The 20,752-nt window shown below is 41.4% G+C and overlaps 1 protein-coding gene across 2 annotated transcripts in view; it reads left to right on the top strand.

Annotated features, from left to right (window-relative positions):
• Positions 1-20,752, top strand: part of GOSR1 (golgi SNAP receptor complex member 1) — a 76,576-nt gene that overhangs the window by 48,181 nt on the left and 7,643 nt on the right. For both annotated transcript variants that reach the window (XM_077294275.1, XM_077294277.1), the window contains exon 7: positions 18,116-18,145. In XM_077294275.1, the coding sequence (XP_077150390.1) occupies positions 18,116-18,145 (30 nt within the window). The remainder of the gene's footprint in view (positions 1-18,115; positions 18,146-20,752) is intronic.

Raw genomic sequence — 20,752 nt, 5'->3', positions numbered from 1 at the left:
GGTCCTTCTCGCGCAGGACCTGTGATGACGTTGCGGTCACATGCCTGTGACGACCACAGGCGGCAGCTTCTGGTCCCAGGATGGTATGCTAGAAGAACATTCCATGACGTCAAGGTCATGTGACCGCGACGTGATCACAGGCCCTGCGAGAAGGACCTTCCATGACGTCACGGTCATGTGACAGCGACGTCATGGAAGGTCCTTCTGGCATACCATCCTGGGACCGGAAGCTGCCGCTTGCATGGAGCGGTCACCGTAGCGACGCTAGGAGCGCGAAAGGCAGCGGATGGTAAGTATAGCAGGTTTTTTTTTTTTAATTATTTTTAACATGAGATATTTTTACTATTGATTCTGCATAGGCAGCGTCAATAGTAAATAGTTGGGGACACACAGGGTTAATAGCAGCAGTAATGGAGTGCGTTACACCGCGGCCCGTTACCGCTGCCATTAACCCTGTGTGAGCGGTGACTGGAGGGGAAGGGGATTATGGAGCGGGCGCCGGGCAGTGATTGCTGGTTACTAGGGGAGGGACTAATAGTACTGTGGCCGTCGCTGATTGGTCGCGGCAGCCATGACAGGCAGCTGGCGAGACCAATCAGCGACTTGGATTCCATGACGGACAGAGGCCTTGACCAATGAATATCCGGGACAGACAGACGGAAGTACCCCTTAGACAATTATATATATACTAGACTGTGGCCCGATTCTAATGCATCGGGTATTCTAGAATATGCATGTCCCCGTAGTATATGGACAATGATGATTCCAGAATTCGCGGCAGACTGTGCCCGTCACTGATTGGTCGAGGCAACCTTTATGACATCATCGTCACCATGGCAACCATTATGACATCTACGTCGATACTGTGCCCGTCCTTGATTGGTCGAGGCGAATTCACGGCAGACTGTGCCCTTCGCTGATTGGTCGAGGTAACCTTTATGACATCGTCGCCATGCTGTGCCCGTCGCTGATTGGTCGAGGCCCAGGCGGCCTCGACCAATCAGAGACGTGGGATTTCCAAGACAGACAGACAGACAGAAAAACCCTTAGACAATTATATATATACTAGACTGTGGCCCGATTCTAACGCATCGGGTATTCTAGAATATGCATGTCCCCGTAGTATATGGACAATGATGATTCCAGAATTCGCGGCAGACTGTGCCCGTCGCTGATTGGTCGAGGCAACCTTTATGACATCATCGTCGCCATGGCAACCATTATGACATCATCGTCGATACTGTGCCCGTCGCTGATTGGTCGAGGCCTGGCGGCGGCGGGATTTCCAGGACAGACAGACAGACAGACAGACGGAAAAACCCTTAGACAATTATATATATAGATAGATATATATACACACACATATATGTATATACTAGATGGTGGCTCGATTCTAACGCATCGGGTATTCTAGAATATGCATGTCCACGTAGTATACTGCACAGCCCACGCAGTATATTGCACAGCCCACGCAGTATATTGCCATGTCACGTAGTATATTGCCCAGTGCTGTAGTATATTGCCCGGTGCTGTAGTATATTGCCCAGCAACGGAGTATGTTGCCCAGTGACGGAGTATTTTGCCCAGCCACGGAGTATATTGCCCAGCCACAGAGTATATTGCATAGGCAGCATCAATTGTAAAAACTTGGTCACACAGGGCTAATTGCGGCGGCATAACGCGGTCCGTTAACGCTGGCATTAACCCTGTGTGAGCGGTGACTGGAGGGGAGTATGGAGCGGGGAGTAGGGAGGGACTAATCAGACTGTGGCCGTCGCTGATTGGTCGCGGCAGCCATGACAGGCAGCTGGCGAGACCAATCAGCGACTTGGATTCCATGACACAGAGGCCGCGACCAATGAATATCCGTGACAGACAGACAGACGGAAGTGACCCTTAGACAATTATATAGTAGATATATATATATATATATATATATATATATATATATATATATATATATATATATATATATATATATATATATATATATATATATATATATATATATATATATATATATATATATATATATTATACACACACACAATTGCATCACCTGCACAGGCAATAATTCCATCACCTGTGCAATACTAAGGAAATCCTGAGTACATGACCTGTTGGTGGCTCTTGAGGACCGGAGATGGGGCCCACTGGTGTAAAACAATATTCTCTCAAACAAAACAATGATCACAATTTCACATTGTAAAGTACATGACAGTGTTAACAAGGCAGACAAAATCCAAATGTGGCGACAGAGGAGTAATTATTGGTGTCTCAATTGGGGTCATAATCTAATTAAAACAGTCTCAATTTCTGATCACTCTGAAAACATTATAGGAGATTGGTCTTCTTTCTAAAACAAGATTTGATTCTTTGTGCAGCAAAACCTTAGGGTGAATAGGTCAAAGCGCACGCAGTGATGGGGAAATTGCTTCAACTTACATCAAATGGGTAATTTCTAAGAAAGGCAGAAAAGATTGAAGCCTAAAGAAATCATGCGAGCGCTCATTTGTCTGCAGTTCTGGGAATCTTCCAGGATAAAAGAAACGCTCCAGAGAGATGAAAGGACTGAGCCGATCCACATCTGGATTAAGTAAAAATGTTTATAATTAGGTGGAAGCTCTCGTTCCCTTGAGTTTTCGGCTTCATTAGTACACAGCTCCTGGGTTTGGAGACAATTCACAGTTCTAGTAAGTTTTAAGTCTTTTTCTTTAATAAACTTCTCCCAGCCAAGTTACCAAAAACTTATTTTGTTTATACAAAATGAAGCAGATTGGTAAATATTTACCATATATTGATATGATTAAAGCGATTTTGTTAGTAATAGATAAAGTTGGGGGAAAAAGACAATTAAACAACATACCGTAAGTGAAAACAGTTACCGAACGAAAACTAAGATTTCAGCTTTGAAATGATTCGTTTCATGCTTCTATCTTTTATCCGTTTTTGGTTTATTTTTAATGGATCTGTTTTTACTAGAGGTGTCTCTGAACAACTTGAATGGCTCAATCAGACGTCAGTTTTTCACGGATAGAACCCATTATAGTCTATGGAGCTGTTCACATGTCTGTGCATTTTTGCAGCCCGGGTGTTTTTGCAGCCTGGGCGGTCTGCACAAGATCACAGAGATATGTCACATTTTGATATGAGTCTTGTATCAATATCGCCAACACAAGTCTAAGAAACATAATAAAAAAAAAAAAAAAATCAGACAGCACTCAGATGCCATCCTTGCGCTGTATGTTTTTACTGGCTGTTTGATATTAGAAACTTCAGAAACCTCCATTTTTTCATATTTACAACTGAGAAAAACTAGTGAAACTCGGACCAAACGCTGATGGTAAAAACAGACACTGACCAAACTAAATTAACTCAGATGTTTTTCACATATGAGAAAAACCACTGACGTCTAAAGCAGCACTTTATGCTGGACACACATAGTACTACAAATAAATCTGCTAGACAATTACATAAAGAATGACAATTAATATATCTTTTGAAAGCAAATGGTTAGAACAATGTGGAAAAAGTGATCTTTAAGGAAACTGACCCTCTTAACGTTGGGTATTTGAAGTAAGGTGTTCTCACGAATTCAGGCAGAAAATAAGACAAAGTCTATGAAACAATATGCTCTTACATCTCTCTTGGTTTAATCATTTCCTTGGCTTATAACAATGGAGTTGTATGGATAATTACAGTTAGGTCCAGAAATATTTGGACGGTGACTAGTTTTGGCATTCTAGCTGTTCACCAAAACATTCAATACAGATATATAATCAATATGGGCTTAAAGCGCAGACTCTCGGCTATTCACATCCTAATTAGAGTAAACAAGACAGCTCTTTAATATTTAGCTGCCTCTTTTTCAAGGGACCAAAGGGAATTGGGCAATTATCTCAAAAGCCCTTTAGTGGGCTATTCCCTCGTTAATTCATCATTAATTAAGCAGGTAAAAGGTCTAGACCCGATTCCAAGTGTGGCATTTGCATTTGGAAGCTGTTGATGTAAACTCACAACATGCAATCAAAGGAGCTCTCAATGGAAGTGAAACAGACCACCATTAGGTTGAAAAAAAAAGAAGAAATCCATCAGAGAGATAGCAGATATGTTAGGAGTGGCCCAATCAACAGTTCAGTAAAAAGAGCGCACTGGTGAGCTTGGGAACTCAAAAAGGCATGAACGTCCACGGAAGACTGCAGTCGTGGATGATCGCAGAATCCTTTCCATGGTGATGAAAAAACCCTCACAATATCCACCCAAGTGAAGAACACTCTCCAGGAAGTAGGTGTTTCAATATCCAAGTCTACCATAAAGAGAAGATTTCATGAGAGAAAATACAGAGGGTTCTATTAAAAATGGAAAGACCAGATTAGACTTTGCAAAAAAAAAAAAATCTAAAGAAGCCGCCCAGTAATGGAAAAGTATTTTTTGAACAGATGAAATTAAGATCAACCTGTACCAGAATGACTGGAAGAAGAAAGTAGGGAGAAGATTTGGAACGGATCATGATCCAAAGCACTCCACATTATCTTTAAAACATGGTAGAGGTAGTGTGATGGCACGGGCATGCAGGGCTTCCAATGGCGCTGCATCACTAGTGTTTATTGATGATGTGACTGAAGACAGAAGCAGCCGGATGAATTCTGAAATGTACAGGGCGATACTTTCAGCTCAGATTCAACCAAATACAGCAAGGCTGATTGTCCATCTGTACTGTGAAGATCCGTCAAACGACATAAAAAATACTGCAAAAGAAAAGTTTAAGGCTAAGAAGTGGAACATTCTGCAATGGCCAAGTCAATCACCAGATCTCGCCCCATCGAGCAGCATTTCACATGCTTAAGACAAAACTTAAGGCAGAAACACAAAGAAGCAACAACTGAAGTCAGCTGCAGTAAAGGCCGACAAAGCATCATAAAGGAGGAAACCCAGCGTTTGGCGACGTCCATGGCTTCCAGACTTGGGCAGTCATTGCCTGCAAAGGATTCTCTACAAAGTATTACAAATTAACATTTTATATGTGGTAAGGTTAAGAGACCCTGAAATGAGAAGTCTTTGTAGAAAAATTGTTGCAATTCCTAAACGTTTCACAGGATATTGTTGTTCAACTCCTTTAATTAATCCTGAAAGTCTCCACTTCAATTGCACCTCATTTGGTTCATTTTAAATAAAAAATAGTGGCCTGCAGAGCTGAAATCATGGAGATTCAGTCACTATCCAAATATCTCTGGACCGAACTGTATAACTTGAAACAACATTCATGGGGTTATGGGTATTTCACTGGTAAAACACCTGAATTACTGAATGCACTGTTTGGCTGTCTAGTAGCATCTCCGTACAGCACTATTCGGTGCTACACGGACAACAGCATTCCCGGCATGCAAGGTGTTCGACAGAGGAAGTGGCCTCTATCGATAAGTTTAGCCGACCCTAGCTGTGTAATTGTAGAATGTTTACAGTAGCTAAAGTCTCCCAAACACATTAGATAGCTGTTGGCCCACAATGTAGCTGTAATGCTGACCCCAAACAATTATTCGGTTAACAGCTCTTTCTTGACTCCCAACAGAAACACTCGGCTTGGCCACGCGCTACTGTGGTCTCTATCACAGAGGCACTGCCACACGTCTTACAGCGGCTTAACAAAAGGATCGGATGCTGAAAATACAGCAGGATGACTACTACTCACCCCAACATTATCTGTCAGGAGAGGCTTTGGAGGGCCCCCCACCCATACACATAAGATGATTGGCTGATCCACCAAAATTGCTGTGCACTGCCAAACAAAACAAAAAAAAGTAGAGAGAAAAAAAAAAAGAAAAGTGCGTGTATATATTATATGTTTATATATTATATATTTCAGTGAAACATTTTGGCAAAATACTCCTTATGGGCAAATCTGTTTGACACGAAAAAAATCATCTAAAGCCTACAAAAAGATCAGTCAGATCTCACATCCATACGTCATAAAGTGCATTTTCTGTGCATCATAAAGTCATGCAGTACAGTACGCTCTGGAATCCTTATGCGAGCTAATCCTGAAGTGTGTACACATGATCAGTACATTTCCTTAAGTATTTGCAGTGTGTTTTTTCTGCAGCATGTCAATTCTTTGTGTGTTTCTGAAGCGTTTTTCACACACTGATTTCAATTGAGTCAGTCAGCAGAATCCGCAGCAAAAAACACAGATGTAAAAATGTTTGCAGATTTGCTGAGTTTTTGTTTTGCGTTTTACCAGCTTCCTATGGAGTTTCCCACACGGTCATCTGTGTGACCACGTGGGAAACACCGGTGCAGTGGTTCTTATCGACGGTAACACGAGCTCCGGTAAGACAGTCGGTCAGAGAGCTGTGGGATCATGCTGTCAGATGACCGACAGTCCCGGTGGTAGAACTTTCTCACACAGCAGTGGTGCCTTAAGGGAGATCACGGAAGCTGATGAACTCCGGTGAACTCTCTCAAGGCAGCTCAGTGATACACTGCAGGAGCGGTTACCTCCTGTGTCAGTGTATCACCGGATGTCTTTGAGAACAGTCACATCAGTGACTGCTCTCAAAGTAATCAGGATTGTCGTGGAACATTATAGATTACCTTCTCTGCGGACAGGTGAGGTATATTGTGGTTTATTATTTTATTTTTGTTGCCAGAGACATTGGCTTCGGTGGATTAGGCTTTCGATAAGTATGGTTTAATCAAGATTCATTAAAGGAGTCTGTCATTATTTCAAAAAAAGGACTTTATTCTGGGTGTGTGTGTTTTTATACAATATCACTATGGGATTAATTAATGGATAGGTGTCTTATAGACGCCTCTCCATTACTAACCTATGGGCTTGATGTCACTTGACAATACAAAGGTGACATCAACCCCACAAATATGAACCCTATATGCCACCGCTACAGGGCAAAGTGGGAAGAGCGAGGCTAAGCGACAGATTTGGTGCATCTTATAGATGCTCCTTTTCTGGGGCAGCTAAGAGCTGATGTTTTTCGTCTGGGAGGGGCCAATATCCATGGCCCCTTCCTAGGCTATTAACATGAGCCTGCAGCTAAGCAAAACAGATGTGAGCTGATATTAAATAGCCTGTGAACCTTTATGGCTATCAGCTCCTTCCAGGAATATAACATCAGCCCTCAGCCGATGGTTTTCCCTTTGCTTGTTATTCAAATTACACGGGAGCCCACACAATTTTTTTTTTCTTTAAAATTAACCGTTGCTCTCTGGTTACAGCTTATGTACGTTCCTTCTGTTAAGACTCCTATATAGGCTGATGACAATGTGTGTGTTTGTGTTTTCTTATTGGCTTAGTGATGAAGGTGTCGGGCTGACACCTTTTCATTAAAAAAACACCATAAGAGGAAAAGCCTCCACTATTCTAAACAAAAAAAAAACACACCAGAACCGCTGTACCTTGGTTAGTGCAATTGTTGGAGGCCTTGAACAGGTAAGCATCTCTGCCTGTATACTGGTGTGTTTTTTTTCACCTTTTCATTACTAAGCCTAGAGCTAGGTGTCAGTGACAGCTGTTGACACCAAGCATAATCCCATGACCCTGATGCCACACTGCATCAGCATGAAAAAGGTGGTGTTAAACCAATTAATTACATCACATACGGTAACTTTTTTTTAATATCTTTATTTAGCTCAAAAAAGCATTCATTGCTGTACAAAAATGAATACAAGAACGCATACAAAAAACACAGCAAAAATGCACCAAAAACATACGGTTTTCCTGCCCAGAGATGCAGAAACCTTGCAGAAATTTCTGCAAGCAAATACTCAACATGCACATAGCCTTACACGCTGCAGTACATTTTAAAGTGTCAGCTCTGGAAACTGCACAATAGTTTATGGCAAACAAGATTTAGATGTTGCGATCATTTTTCTTCATTACAAATGGCCCTCTTCGATAAATCATGCATATTGGCTTGTCCGATTATAAGGAGAATGTATTAAGGGGAAGCTGGAAATAGACTCCGGTAATATAAAGTGACAACCGCTTTCTAAGATGCAGAAGAGGAGTGCAAATTGTCTTTAAAGCTGATAACAGAGCAGTAGGAAAAGTGCATTGAAACTGCAGGTATAGTCGGAATGAATAGGTAACTTGTCATACTGTCATGAAAAATTGGGCAGAGTGTGAAAATGAGTTAATGAAGTCATATACCCAGCAGCAGAATATTCCAGGATGAGCAGTTAAGACATTTCAAGGGGTTGTAGGAAGAATAGTAAGCAGAACCAGAAACTCTATTTTGTCCCTCATTAGTGCAAAGCAGAAGAATTGCTTGGCCAAGTGAGAGGACTTTGACAGGAGTCTGGTTTGTCTCTTTACAGAGTCTATATGCGAACTTGGTGCTCTCCACAAGGAAAAACTTTACACCTAAAATGCACAAACATTAGCTTAGCTCACCCGACAAGTTTCACTGTGATAATGCAGCTTCATCAGTGAAGAACACAGCACTGACAGCTGATAAAAACTAAAGCACAAACTTTGATGACTGAGGACTATGCCAAACCTACCTGCATCAGAGACGCATGCACTGGGACATAGATATTATTATATAAAATTGTCCTGTGCGTAAGAACAGCAATGCTTACCCAAACACATCGACCAGTAATTATTAGCCTGTATTAGAACGATCATACCATGTGTTTTTTTTAACTACACATCTTCAGGGTATGTGCACACGATGCGGATTTGCTGCGGATCCGCAGCGGATTTTTCCGCTCAGAAACGCTGCAGATCCACACTGTGATGCACAGTATAATGTTATTTAATGGGGGAAAAAAACCAGGTGTGCAGACGGTGCGGAAAAATCAGTGCGGAATTGCTGCGGATTTCAAAGAAGTGCATGTCACTTCTTTTGTGCTCATCTGCAGCGTTTTTGCACTCCTCCATGTTAAAAATCCACAGTGCCAAAATCTGCAAAAAATCCGCAGCAATTCCGCATAAAAACCGCACAAAATCCGCGGCTGCGGATTCTGCCAGGAGATAAGGATTTTGTGCAGAAAATTCTACACCTCTTTTCCTATGTGTGCACATACCCTCACAATTTTGTCATATCAAAATAATGAATTCTTATAATCAAGCAGTACTATTATGGTAAATATCACGGTGGCTCAGAGGTTAGCACCTTATAGCGCTGAGGTCCTTGGTTCAATTTCCACCAAAGACCTGTAAGGAGTTCGTATGTTCTTCCCTTGTTTGCGGCGATTTTCATTTCCTCAAAAGATATATTGATCAGGAATTTAGATTGTGATCCCCAATGGGGACAATATCTGCATAGTGCTGTGGAATACGTTGACATTATATTTGCAAGCACAATTAATAAATATCTAAATATGGCATCAATATTGCTGCTGCTATCAATCACACAGGCTCTTTTTCTTACATATTTACATTTTTGTAGATGTTTGTATTACATAAAACAAAGCTGTAACATACAGTGGGTACGGAAAGTATTCAGACCCCTTTAAATTTTTCACTCTGTTTCATTGCAGCCATTTGGTAAATTAAAAAAAGTTCATTTTTTCTCATTAATGTACACTCTGCACCCCATCTTGACTGAAAAAAAAAAAAAAAACAAATGTAGAAATTTTTGCAAATTTAATAAAAAAGAAAAACTGAAATATCACATGGTCATAAGTATTCAGACCCTCTGCTCAGACACTCATATTTAAGTCACATGCTGTCCATTTCCTTGTGATCCTCCTTGAGATGGTTCTACTCCTTCATTGGAGTCCAGCTGTGTTTAGTTAAACTGATAGGACTTGATTTGGAAAGGCGCACACCTGTCTATATAAGACCTTACAGCTCACAGTGCATGTCAGACCAAATGAGAATCATGAGGTCAAAGGATCTGGCCAAGGAGCTCAGAGACCGAATTGTGGCAAGGCACAGATCTGGCCAAGGTTACATCAGAATTTCTGCAGTACTCAAGGTTCCTAAGAGCACAGTGGCCTCCATAATCCTTAAATGGAAGAAGTTTGGGACCACCAGAAGTCTTCCTAGACCTGACCGTCCAGACACTTTGAGCAATCGTGGGAGAAGAGCCTTGGTGAGAGAGGTAAAGAAGAACCCCAATATCACTGTGGCTGAGCTCTAGAGATGCAGTAGGGAGATGGTAGAAAGTTCCACAAAGTCAACTATCACTGCAGCCCTCCCCCAGTCTGGCCTTTATGGCAGAGTGACCCAACGGAAGCCTTTCCTCAGTGCAAGACATACTGAAGCCAACATAGAGTTTGCTTAAAAACACATGAAGACTGTGAGAAATAAGATTTTCTGGTCTGATGAGATGAAGATAGACCTTTTTGGGGATAATTCTAAGTGGTATGTGTGGAGAAAACCAGGCACTGCTCATCACCTGCCTAATACAATCCCAACAGTGAAACATGGTGGTGGCAGCATCATGCTATGGGGGTGTTTTTCAGCTGCAGGGACAGGACGACTGGTTGCCATTGAAGGAAACATGAATGCGGCCAAATACAGAGATATCCTGGATGAAAACCTTTTCTAGAGTGCTCTGGACCTCAGACTTGGCTGAAGGTTCACCTTCCAACAAGACAATGACCCTAAGCACACAGCTAAAATAACAAAGGAGTGGCTTCAGAACAACTCTGTGACCATTCTTTACTGGCCCAGCCAGAGCACTGACCTAAACCCAATTGAGCATCTCTGGAGAGACTGAAAATGGCTGTTCACCATCCAACCTGACGGAACTGGAGAGGATCTGCAAGGAAGAATGGCAGAGGATCCCCAGATCCAGGTGTAAAAAACTTGTTGCATCATTCCCAAGAAGACTCATGGCTGTACTAGCTCAAAAGGTGCTTCTCCTCAATACTGAGCAAAGGGTCTGAATACTTATGACCAGGTTATATTTCAGTTTATATTTTTTATTAAATTTGCAAAAATTTCTACATTTTCTGTTTTTTTTTCAGTCAAGATAGGATGCAGAGTGTACATTAATGAAAAAAATGAACTTTTTTGAATGTACCTAATGGCTGCAATGAAAGAGTGAAAAATTTAAAGGGGTCTGAATACTTTCTGTACCCACTGTATATTTGATTACAATTCTGCCCTTCTTTTTAAAATATTTATCTGTCTTCCATAAAATTCTTCCTTTTTTTCTTTCATTGAGAGGTTACCTGTAATTCTAACTTGCAAGTCGAGGAACCTGTAAAAAAAAATAACTAAAGGTTTTAATATACTCACCTATGGGACCGTCCAGTCCAATGAGCGGCGCTGGTCTTAATTTAGTGCCTCCTCTCTTGCGATGCCGTCATCCTTCTCTGCTTCATGTGGATGATGCTTCCTAGATTATCCGCAGTGTCCCCCATCGCGCTCCTTCACGGGCGTACAGCCCTACCGAGGACAGAGCAAAATTGTTCTGCACATGAGCTGGGAAAGGCCAAAAAGCGCCAGCGCATGCACACTATAGTACTTTACTCTGTCCTCAGCTGGGCAGAGAGAATACATGGATTAGTGAATGCACATGTTGTTATGGTTCCATTAAGGGTATGTGCACACGTAGGTGGGATGTCTGTGGATTTTTTCGCACCTGTTTATGTGAATCCGCAGGTAAACCGCACTGCGGATTACTTGCGGATTTGCTGCAGTTTTACACCTGCGGATTCCTGTTAAGGAGCAGGTGTAAACCGCAGCGGAATCCGCACAAAGAATTGACATGCTGCAGAATGTAAACCGCTGCGTTTCCGCGCGTTTTTTCCGCAGCATGTGCACTGCGGTTTTTGTTTTCTATAGGTTTACATGGTACTGTAAACTCTTGGAAAACAGCTGCAGATCTGCAGCAAAATCCGCAGCGTGTGCACATACCCTTAGCGGTCTTGAGCAATGGGGTGTACAATTAAACTACCCAGCCGTAGTGTATGCGAGTCTGACATTGTTAGATCATCTTGCTCCAGAGGTGTCACTGCAGATTATATAAAGTGTTAATTGTGCTTGGAAGGGATTCACGTAGGAATTTTGCCTTTTAAATCATTGCATCTGTGGATGGCTACTTTAGTGAGTAGAAACAGAGTGGTTATATAATGGTGCTGTCAGTGTGTTAGATGCCTATAAATATTAGATGATTACTGATGGTTTTGCCGGTCTCATTAAGATCAGGTGACGGACTATGTCTATGCAAAAGGCGCATCACTCAGTTTTGATCTTTCTTCAAAAATAGAAACTTACCGTATCTATTGTAGAAGCTATTTCATCACTGGGCTGTATTTTTCTCTCGTCAGTCAGTATTGCTCCTGAGCTTTCTCCTACCTAGTAACTGGTAGTAGCAATCTGAGGCAGCCATGGTTAGCTAGCCATGGAAATTTGGAGAATCAATGACCTCTCATTATAGAATCACAATAGAACTGAATAATACTTACGGTATTCCTTCCATATATACAGTGGGGGAAAGAAATAAGTATTTGATGCCTTGCTTATTTTGTAAGTTTGCCCACTGACAAAGACATGAACAGTCTATAATTTTAAGTGTAGCTTAATTTTAAAATTGAGAGATAGAATATCAAAAATAAAATTAAAAAAATCACATTGTATAAATTACATAAATTTATTTGCATTTTGCAGTGAGAAATAAGTATTTGATCCCCTACCAACCATTATGAGTTCTGTCTCCTACAGACCAGTTAGATGCTCCTAATTAACTCGTTACCTGCATTAGACAGCTGTCTTGCATAGTCACCTTTATAAAAGACTAATTTCCCCCACTGTATTTCCTTTTTCTTTGGTTGATGGTGACTGTTCTAAAAAACAAAATAAGTATTCTTGTTGAATCCCATGCCACCCCAATGCCACCTTTACACTACTCCTTTTAGGTCTTTGTTGAAAGAGCTGTAGCAAAGGGGATCTGTCTACATCATTTACCTCTGCTGCTAATCAGCGATCTCATCAGTCATGCCAAGGTAGATGGCACAACGCTGCAGAGGTCACATGATGTAGACAAGATGCCTTTTGCCACCAAACTGCTGAACTTCATTGGGTAAGTATTGCTTATCTTGTAGCTTTCCATTCCTTTGACCTGGGACAACCATCTAATAAATGTGGGTGTTTCTCAACAATCCCTTTACAGCAGATGTTTGAAGGTGGGGGTGAGAGTGAGATGTGCTGAATGTCTACATGCCTGATCCTTTCAGATCATGTATACAAGCTTCACTCTACATAGTAAAATATTTAGAGCAATATAACTAACATTTTGCACTGAAGGAACTGAGCAGTCTTGTTCTCAATCAAGCCCTAGAACGACATTGTATAATAAAGTATTTACTAGCACTTTAGATGTTCTGTATCCATGTCTGTACAGGCATCCATGCACTTCCCTTCCTCCTTCCACAGTTTTTCTGATGCGTGTGATACCATTCCTTTCATTGTCCCTTTTGTTTTTCAGTGAGTGCAGAGATTGAGCAGTTGCAGATAATGCAAATCCTAGTGTGATGCATTTGATAAATGGTGGAAGACACATTTTGCTTTAAAGGGAAGAATCTGTCACCACTTTTCACCTATCTAAACTATTAATATGGGCATACAGGTTATAGACTGCTGAAAAAACCTCTCCCTGTGTGTCTCATATCAGATGGATTGTTGCTGAGAAATCATCTTTTATCACTTTATATATCTTCCAGTCTATGGGGAGGACGCTGCCTGGAGGATAACTCTGCCTCCAGAGTGTGTTTACATGAAGGGGAAGTTACCAGTGTGAGACAAGTAACTAACACAGAACAGGAGAAATTAAATTGGTCTTTTTCCAAGCACATTCTGCTGTATTGCACCAATATTACTACACTGTCTGCCTGTGAGCTAGAAGCTGAGTGAAACCTGCATGTCGGGTATAATTACACTCAGCTCTGCAGTGGGATCAGGAGAGCAGATAACACTGGTAACCATTACACATCACACTGGTAGCCATTAGGCTATGTGTCTACGATTAGGATTAGTAGAGTTTTGGATGCAGCATATTTTCGCTGTATCCAAAAGCTGCTTTCTAATTGCCACACTTATGTTTAGGTACATGCAACTTTACCGCATGTAATGACATTCTAGTGTTGAAAATGCACAGCTGAGATGCTAGTTTCCGCTACATAAATTGATCTGCGGTGGCTTGTAAACCCGCACCCTGGGTGAGTACGCAGCATTAAATAGAAGCACATTGGGCAATGAGATTGCTATAAATCCCATCCACTGTGCTTGCAATGTAGAATGCAGCATTTTGGGCGCAGTGAAAATTTGCTGCTTCCAAAACGCTGCTGTTTCTGATCGTGGACATGCAGCATGTCACGTCACACTGGTAACGCCCCTTACATTTAAAACATGCTCTGGAACCAGTTATCTTCTTGGCACCAGAGCCTGAAAAATGTCATATAAAGGGATAAAAGATGATTTCTCAGTAGCAAGGTATCTGATATGAGACATACAGGTATGACTTTATCAGCAATCTATAACCTGTATGCCCATATTAAGGGTATGTGCACATGTAGATGGGATCTCTGCGGATTTTTCTGCAGCTGTTTTGAGAAATCCGCAGGTAAAAATCACTGCATTTTACCTGCGGATTTACCGCGGATTTTATGCGGTTTTTGTGTGGATTCCACTTGCGGTTTTACACCTGCGGATTCCTATTATGGAGCAGGTGTAAACCGCTGCTGAATCCGCACAAAGAATGAACATGCTGTGGAATAAACAATGCAGTGTTTCCGCCCGTTTTTTTCCGCAGCATGTGCACTGCGGATTTTGTTTTCCATAGGTTTACATGGTACTGTAAACTCATGGAAAACTGCTGCGAATCCACAGCGTCAAACCCGCTGCGGATCCGCAGCAAAATCCGCAACGTGTGCACATACCCTAATAGTTTAGATAGTTCTAATTTGGTGACAGATTCCCTTTGACAAAGTTTATTAACTTTCCTTACACTTACAATTTAGTCCAATAATGTAAATAAAAAAGTTGAGCTTTCTGCTGTTAGGGCATGCTGGGAGTTGTAGTAGTGCAAGAGCGGTTATAGAGCACTGTTTTATAGAGATGACTGTAGATGATCTTCAAGTAATCGAGAATTGCACAAATAGTGACCCCCATGTTAACACTGGACGCTCATTTGCTTTTTGCCAAGGCCGAAAACTCAGGTATAAAATAATTATGAACTTTGTAGATTGTGTGTCTTCGCAGGCAGGGTCCTCTCTGCTCCTGTAAAAAAAAAGTCGTGACTTGTATTGTTTAAGATTACTGTACTTTTTTTTATTTTATTTTGTATACCCCTCCTGACATTTAAAGCGCCATGGAATAAATGGCTCTATAATAATAAATATCAACAACTTAGGGTGAATTCACATAGCATTTTCTCCTACATTCAGTGGGTCAGTTGGAGCTTACGTCTGACCCCCCACCAAATGGATTTGGACGTATGCACTGATGGAGCCATTGACCGTAGTGATGCATCACTGTGCTCTATCGTGCATCATTATCGGCCATATGCACCTAGATAAGGCATTCTGTAATGCTGTAGATAAGCCCCCGATGTATCCTGAACGATGAGAAAAAGAGGTTATATTATACTCACCCAGGGGAGGCCCCAGACCGGACCGCGAAGCCCATCGGACCAGAACCGCAGCTCACCTTCGATTTTGGGGGTGACAGGTTCCCTTTAAGGAGTCACTTAGAGTGACGCAAAGTTGGACAGGACGAGCATGCATAAAAAGGTCTCCTTTATTCATTTAGTTTCTAGATTTTTTGCAATCTTCAGCATATTTTTAGGAAAGTGAGAAGAACTTGTAGCAGTGTATTTTGGTTTCTTACCAGATTGCATTATTTATTGTGGACACATCTAATGATTTAGTTCCTAGGTGGATTGTTTCGGAAAATTCCTCATCACCCAAAGGTTAAGTGCAGGTTGTGAGAGGCATGGCGTTCCTATTGTTGCAGCTGCATATGTTAATTCCTTTACTTTAGAGGAGTAAGCAAATCCATTAGATTTGTTCCTGGCATGGCTGGAACCATTGCGGTTAATGGTAATGACTTTCAGTAATGCCTCTTGCCTGCATACTTTCATCGCTTTGCACTGGGCTCCTGAATAGCAAATGACATAGGAAAGGCTTACCTACTGCTGGCCTGACAAGGAGGAGGCTTAAATACACTCGTGCGGTAGGGAGCCATCATATTGTTTCTGCTCACTTTGATTATTTGCTGTCAGCAGCCTTGGTGCTAGGAGAGGCCATAAAACAAATCTCATCAATATCTCTGAAGTTACATTTCTTCACTACACATGTTCGCTGGTGTAATTGATGCTCATAATAACGCACAAACATTTTTGTTACATTCGTGTAATTCAGCTTTGTAAAAAGCAGTTAAATCTATATTTCCTTTTTACTGGCTGCCAATATTTCCACTTAATGGCAAAGTTCATACTGCTGCATCTGAATGCCAATATGATGATCAAGCAATATAAAAGACATCAGCCTTTAGGGCCCCCTCAGGATCCGTGTAAAGGTCAAAAATACATCTAGACTTGTCCCTGCTGCTTGAAATATGCATGGATATTAAAGGGAATGTGTCAGCAGGTTTTTGCTATGTAATCTGAGACTAGCGTGATGTAGGGGCAGAGAGCCTGATTACAGCGATGTGTCACTTACTGGGCTACTCTGCAGTTTTCATAAAAACCCTGTTTTCTCTGCTGTAGATGTAGCAGTGCTCTGAATGCTGAGCTGTGCATAACCCCGCTCACAATGTGCAATGTATATTGTCAACATGCCATCAAATAGCTGGACTGTGTGGCACACAACACCTAGTCCTGTAGTAATAATCTCCTGCTGATATAACACTGTTTGTATTTAAACTACAGTGATCTGCTGAGCAAGTGACAATTCCTAGAAACCTTTGTCTCTGCCCCTACATAATTCTGTCCGTGTGAATGGACACACCACATTGACAAGGCATTCATAAATAAATGTTTAGCTTAGAAAAAGATGTCTCAGACGCAATCTAATTATTATCTAATTATTATGTATAAGTACATGTGTGGTCAGTATAAATACATGCCTTATTCTTCCCAATTACCTTACAAAGCATCAGTGGCCATTTCATTACTAGTGGTGGAGGCGATTCAGGCAGGTAAATAGGAAAGGGTTCTTTACAGTTAGAGCAGTCAGACTTTGGAATGCCCGACCACAAGAGGTAATAATGGCCGACCCTATTAGCTTTTATACAAGGACCTGATTCTTTTCTCACATGCATGACATTATACCTGAGGAAGACTCTAAGAAGTCGAAACCGGTTGTATTCAGGTTTAAAATAAAAATCATCCTTGAATCAGAATATCGAGTTCCATCATCATCCTTCAGGAGCGTATATTGCTGGGAAAAATATTTACAAAGTGTTTTTTGTAGTAAAACAATATTTTTAATATTACTTCGGTCCTGGACCTTTGATCAGTTCTCTTCTTCTTGCCTTTTCTGCATTTTTTACTGACTGTCTAGATTGCCATTACTATCCCCCTTAAGTTACCATATGACATACTTAGGTGTCACAAGTGTCTCACATAATTACTGTCTCTGTCATACCTCTGCGTGCTCCCTTGGGCTGCATTTACAGCTTTCTACGAGAGTAGGTTCACACGAGCGTATAAAAAAAATTGTGTTTCATCCAGAAAAGTGGGACACTTTTTCCTAACTCATCCGTGTGCAGTTCTCGTACAGTCCGTTTTTCTTTTTTACAGCAGCTATTAATCATTTTAAACCATTTACAGTCTCCTGTTACAGAATTGCCTTGTATGCATAAAAATTGGATGGTATACTGTGGCTCCGTAGTTCATCTGATTTTTTTTTTTCATGCACCCATAGACTTGAATGGGCGAGTTATGGAAGACACTAGTGCATACTAGGATTTTTTTTCACAATCAGATTGTCAGTGAAAAAAAAATCTCTGATCAGCACAGCCCCATTGAATAACATTGTTGTAAGTGCGATCAGTTTTTTTTTCCACGGACTTCGCTCTGTCGTGTAAACGAGCCCTAATAAGACCTGTCTGGAGCCCGTCTGAGAGGTTAAAGGAAGGGATCAAGCTAATTGTCTAAATGAATAATAATGATGATTAATAATTTTTTGTTTTATTTTGCAGTTCTGATCGTCTTATAGAAGAAACTATAAGGTAAGATTCATGATATGCGTTTGTTTGTGGCTTTTGGGTTAGGGTTCAATATGGAACTGACATTCCACAGGGTCTTGTCTTTTTCACTTTCATATATCGTATTTTTAAGTGGTAGAGCATAAAAGTTGTACATCTCCCATTTAAATGAATAGGATGTGTCTATCAACTACTATATAGGAATTGGCTTCTGAATCGGCATAAACAAATTCTCCAAAAATGTATCGTGTCTGAATGAGCTTCATAAACTGAAAAGTAAGGTTGCATTTACACCAGCTGATTATCAAGAATTCACCATTGCAATAAACAGGCTTCCAATCACCCAACAAGCATCGTGCCTCTCGTAAAATGATTAAGATTGCTTGAAAACCATTGTTCTTGGAAGCACATTGTTCTTTGTAAACAGTAAATGTGCTGCCGAAAACAATGGCAGCGTATGTGCACAGTGATCTATTAACAATCATTTCTCCTTATGGAGAGAGAAATGCCTGACATGCCAGGGTAAGGAGGCTTATATGCCGTACAGTGCTTTTCTGGAAAATTAAATATGCAAATAACAGAGGTCTTGATCTCTAGTGCCACCTACTAGAAGTAGCAATCCTAAAAGTCAGTATCAACTCTTTTTAAAGGGAATCTGTCACCAGGTTTGGCCGATACGAGTTACGGCTACCATCTTTGAGGGCTTATCTACAGCACTTCACCTGCTGTTAGTGTCTGCGTCAGTGACGTCAGACGCACAGGGGGAATGATGGGAGAAGGCTAGTGTGACTCTCCCGGTCTCATCAGTGCTTTCTACTGTGTAGGCTTCCAGCCGATATAGTTGAACTTGCAGGTGCCCCATATCAGCCGGGTAGCAGCGCAGGGAGATAATGCATTCTCCTGCAGTCTACAGTAGCCCGGGGTGACCCCCTTCAATAGCTGCGCTACTGACTATGGCTAATGGGCTGCAGGGCTCACATCTTCCCTGGACGTCCTGGGTCTGTCTGAAGGAAGTGAATGAAGGATGCTTCAGCAAGGCTGGAATTGGGCGGGTTGTTCTTTGTGAAGGACGTATGAATCAAGCCGCATACAAGGTTATCCTGGAAAAACAGTTGATTCCTTCTGCTCAGGCAATGTTCCTCAACTCTGAGGACTGGTTTTTCCAACAGGACAATGCGCCATGCTACACAGCTAGGTCAATCAAGGTGTAGATGAAGGACCACCACATCAAATCCCTGTCATGGCCAGCCCAATCTCCAGACCTGAACCCCATTGAAAACCTCTGGAATGTAATCAAGAGGAAGATGGATAGTCGCAGGCCATCAACAAAGAAGAACTGCTTACATTTTTGTACCAGGAGTGGCATAAGGTCACCCAGAAGCAGTGTGAAAGACTGGTGGAAAGCATGCCAAGACGCATCAAAGCTGTGATTAATAATCATGGTTATTCCACAAAATATTGATTTCTGTACTCTTCCTGAGTTAAAACATTAGTATTGTTGTCTCTAAATGATTATGAACTTGTTTTCTTTGCATTATTTGAGGTCTGCAAGCAATGTAATTTTTTGTTGTTTTGACTATTTCTCATTTTCAGAAAATAAATACAAAATTTATTGGTTGGAACTTCGGAGACATGTTGTCAGTAGTTTATAGAATACAAGAACAATTTACATTGTTCTCAAAAATATTCCTATAAAGAGAAAAATCTGACAACCGGAACATTTTGCAGTGGTCTTATAATTTTTGCCAGAGCTGTATTTGCCCATTTTAGTTGCCGGATATACACCTGAAAAGCATATTGGGAAGAACCATTGAGTGGCAACACCTGTCAGTCTGCGGCATTCAGGCTGAGGAGTAATACACTTTAAAAATGTGATTCCCCAATGTGTAGACAGTGAGGAGACTAAGTGGCCAGGGAAAATGTGTGCGCGTTGTGCAGCATGACATACGGGCAGGAATTCTGATAGCTGATTAGTGATTCTGCACAATACTGCTCCGCTCCCAACACATCCCTTTCTTCAGTAATTCCTTTTTGATGAAAAGTTGCACTTTTTTTTTTCTTGCAGAACGTAAAGCTATCCTCTTCACAATGTACAGGCTTGAAAGCTTCACGCATTTGCCTGCTTTACTTATTGAGCTCTGCTTTTTCAGATGTTAAAAGCACTCACTCCCAGGATATATTCCTAATGAGGTTTTATAATTGTGTCCCTGGGGTGCTCTTTACAGCAGCCAGCAGCTCTCTGCATCCAAGCCGGCCGACCTGTGCAGCTACAATGATAACTGCTGTAATGAGTCTGGGGACACTGCGGAGATTCGCTGCCAGAATTACTGCTGGCCAGTGGAAGAAGTCAGGAACACATTGGATTTAGGTCATTTATTATACTGGAAGAGCGTGGCTGCAAATATGGCCAGTCTTAGACATGGCAACTTGTCCTGGCATGTAATTGAAGTACATGCAGCCTGCTAGCAACATGCATAGCACTAAATATTCCCTGGAGTGGTAATTAAGCAGCGCTTGTACAAGAGAAATTATACCTATATGTAGACCATTTGTTATACATGGTTGTACTGTGATATGCTAAGAGAGCTAAACCCAGTAATTACCTTGAAGCAAAGGAGCACAAGTAACTAA

The sequence above is a fragment of the Ranitomeya variabilis genome, chromosome 3 (genome assembly GCF_051348905.1).
Source record: "Ranitomeya variabilis isolate aRanVar5 chromosome 3, aRanVar5.hap1, whole genome shotgun sequence".
In the NCBI taxonomy this organism is placed as follows: domain Eukaryota; kingdom Metazoa; phylum Chordata; class Amphibia; order Anura; family Dendrobatidae; genus Ranitomeya; species Ranitomeya variabilis.
The sequence above is the reverse complement of the archived record's forward strand: the minus strand, read 5'-3'. Positions and strand labels throughout refer to the sequence as shown.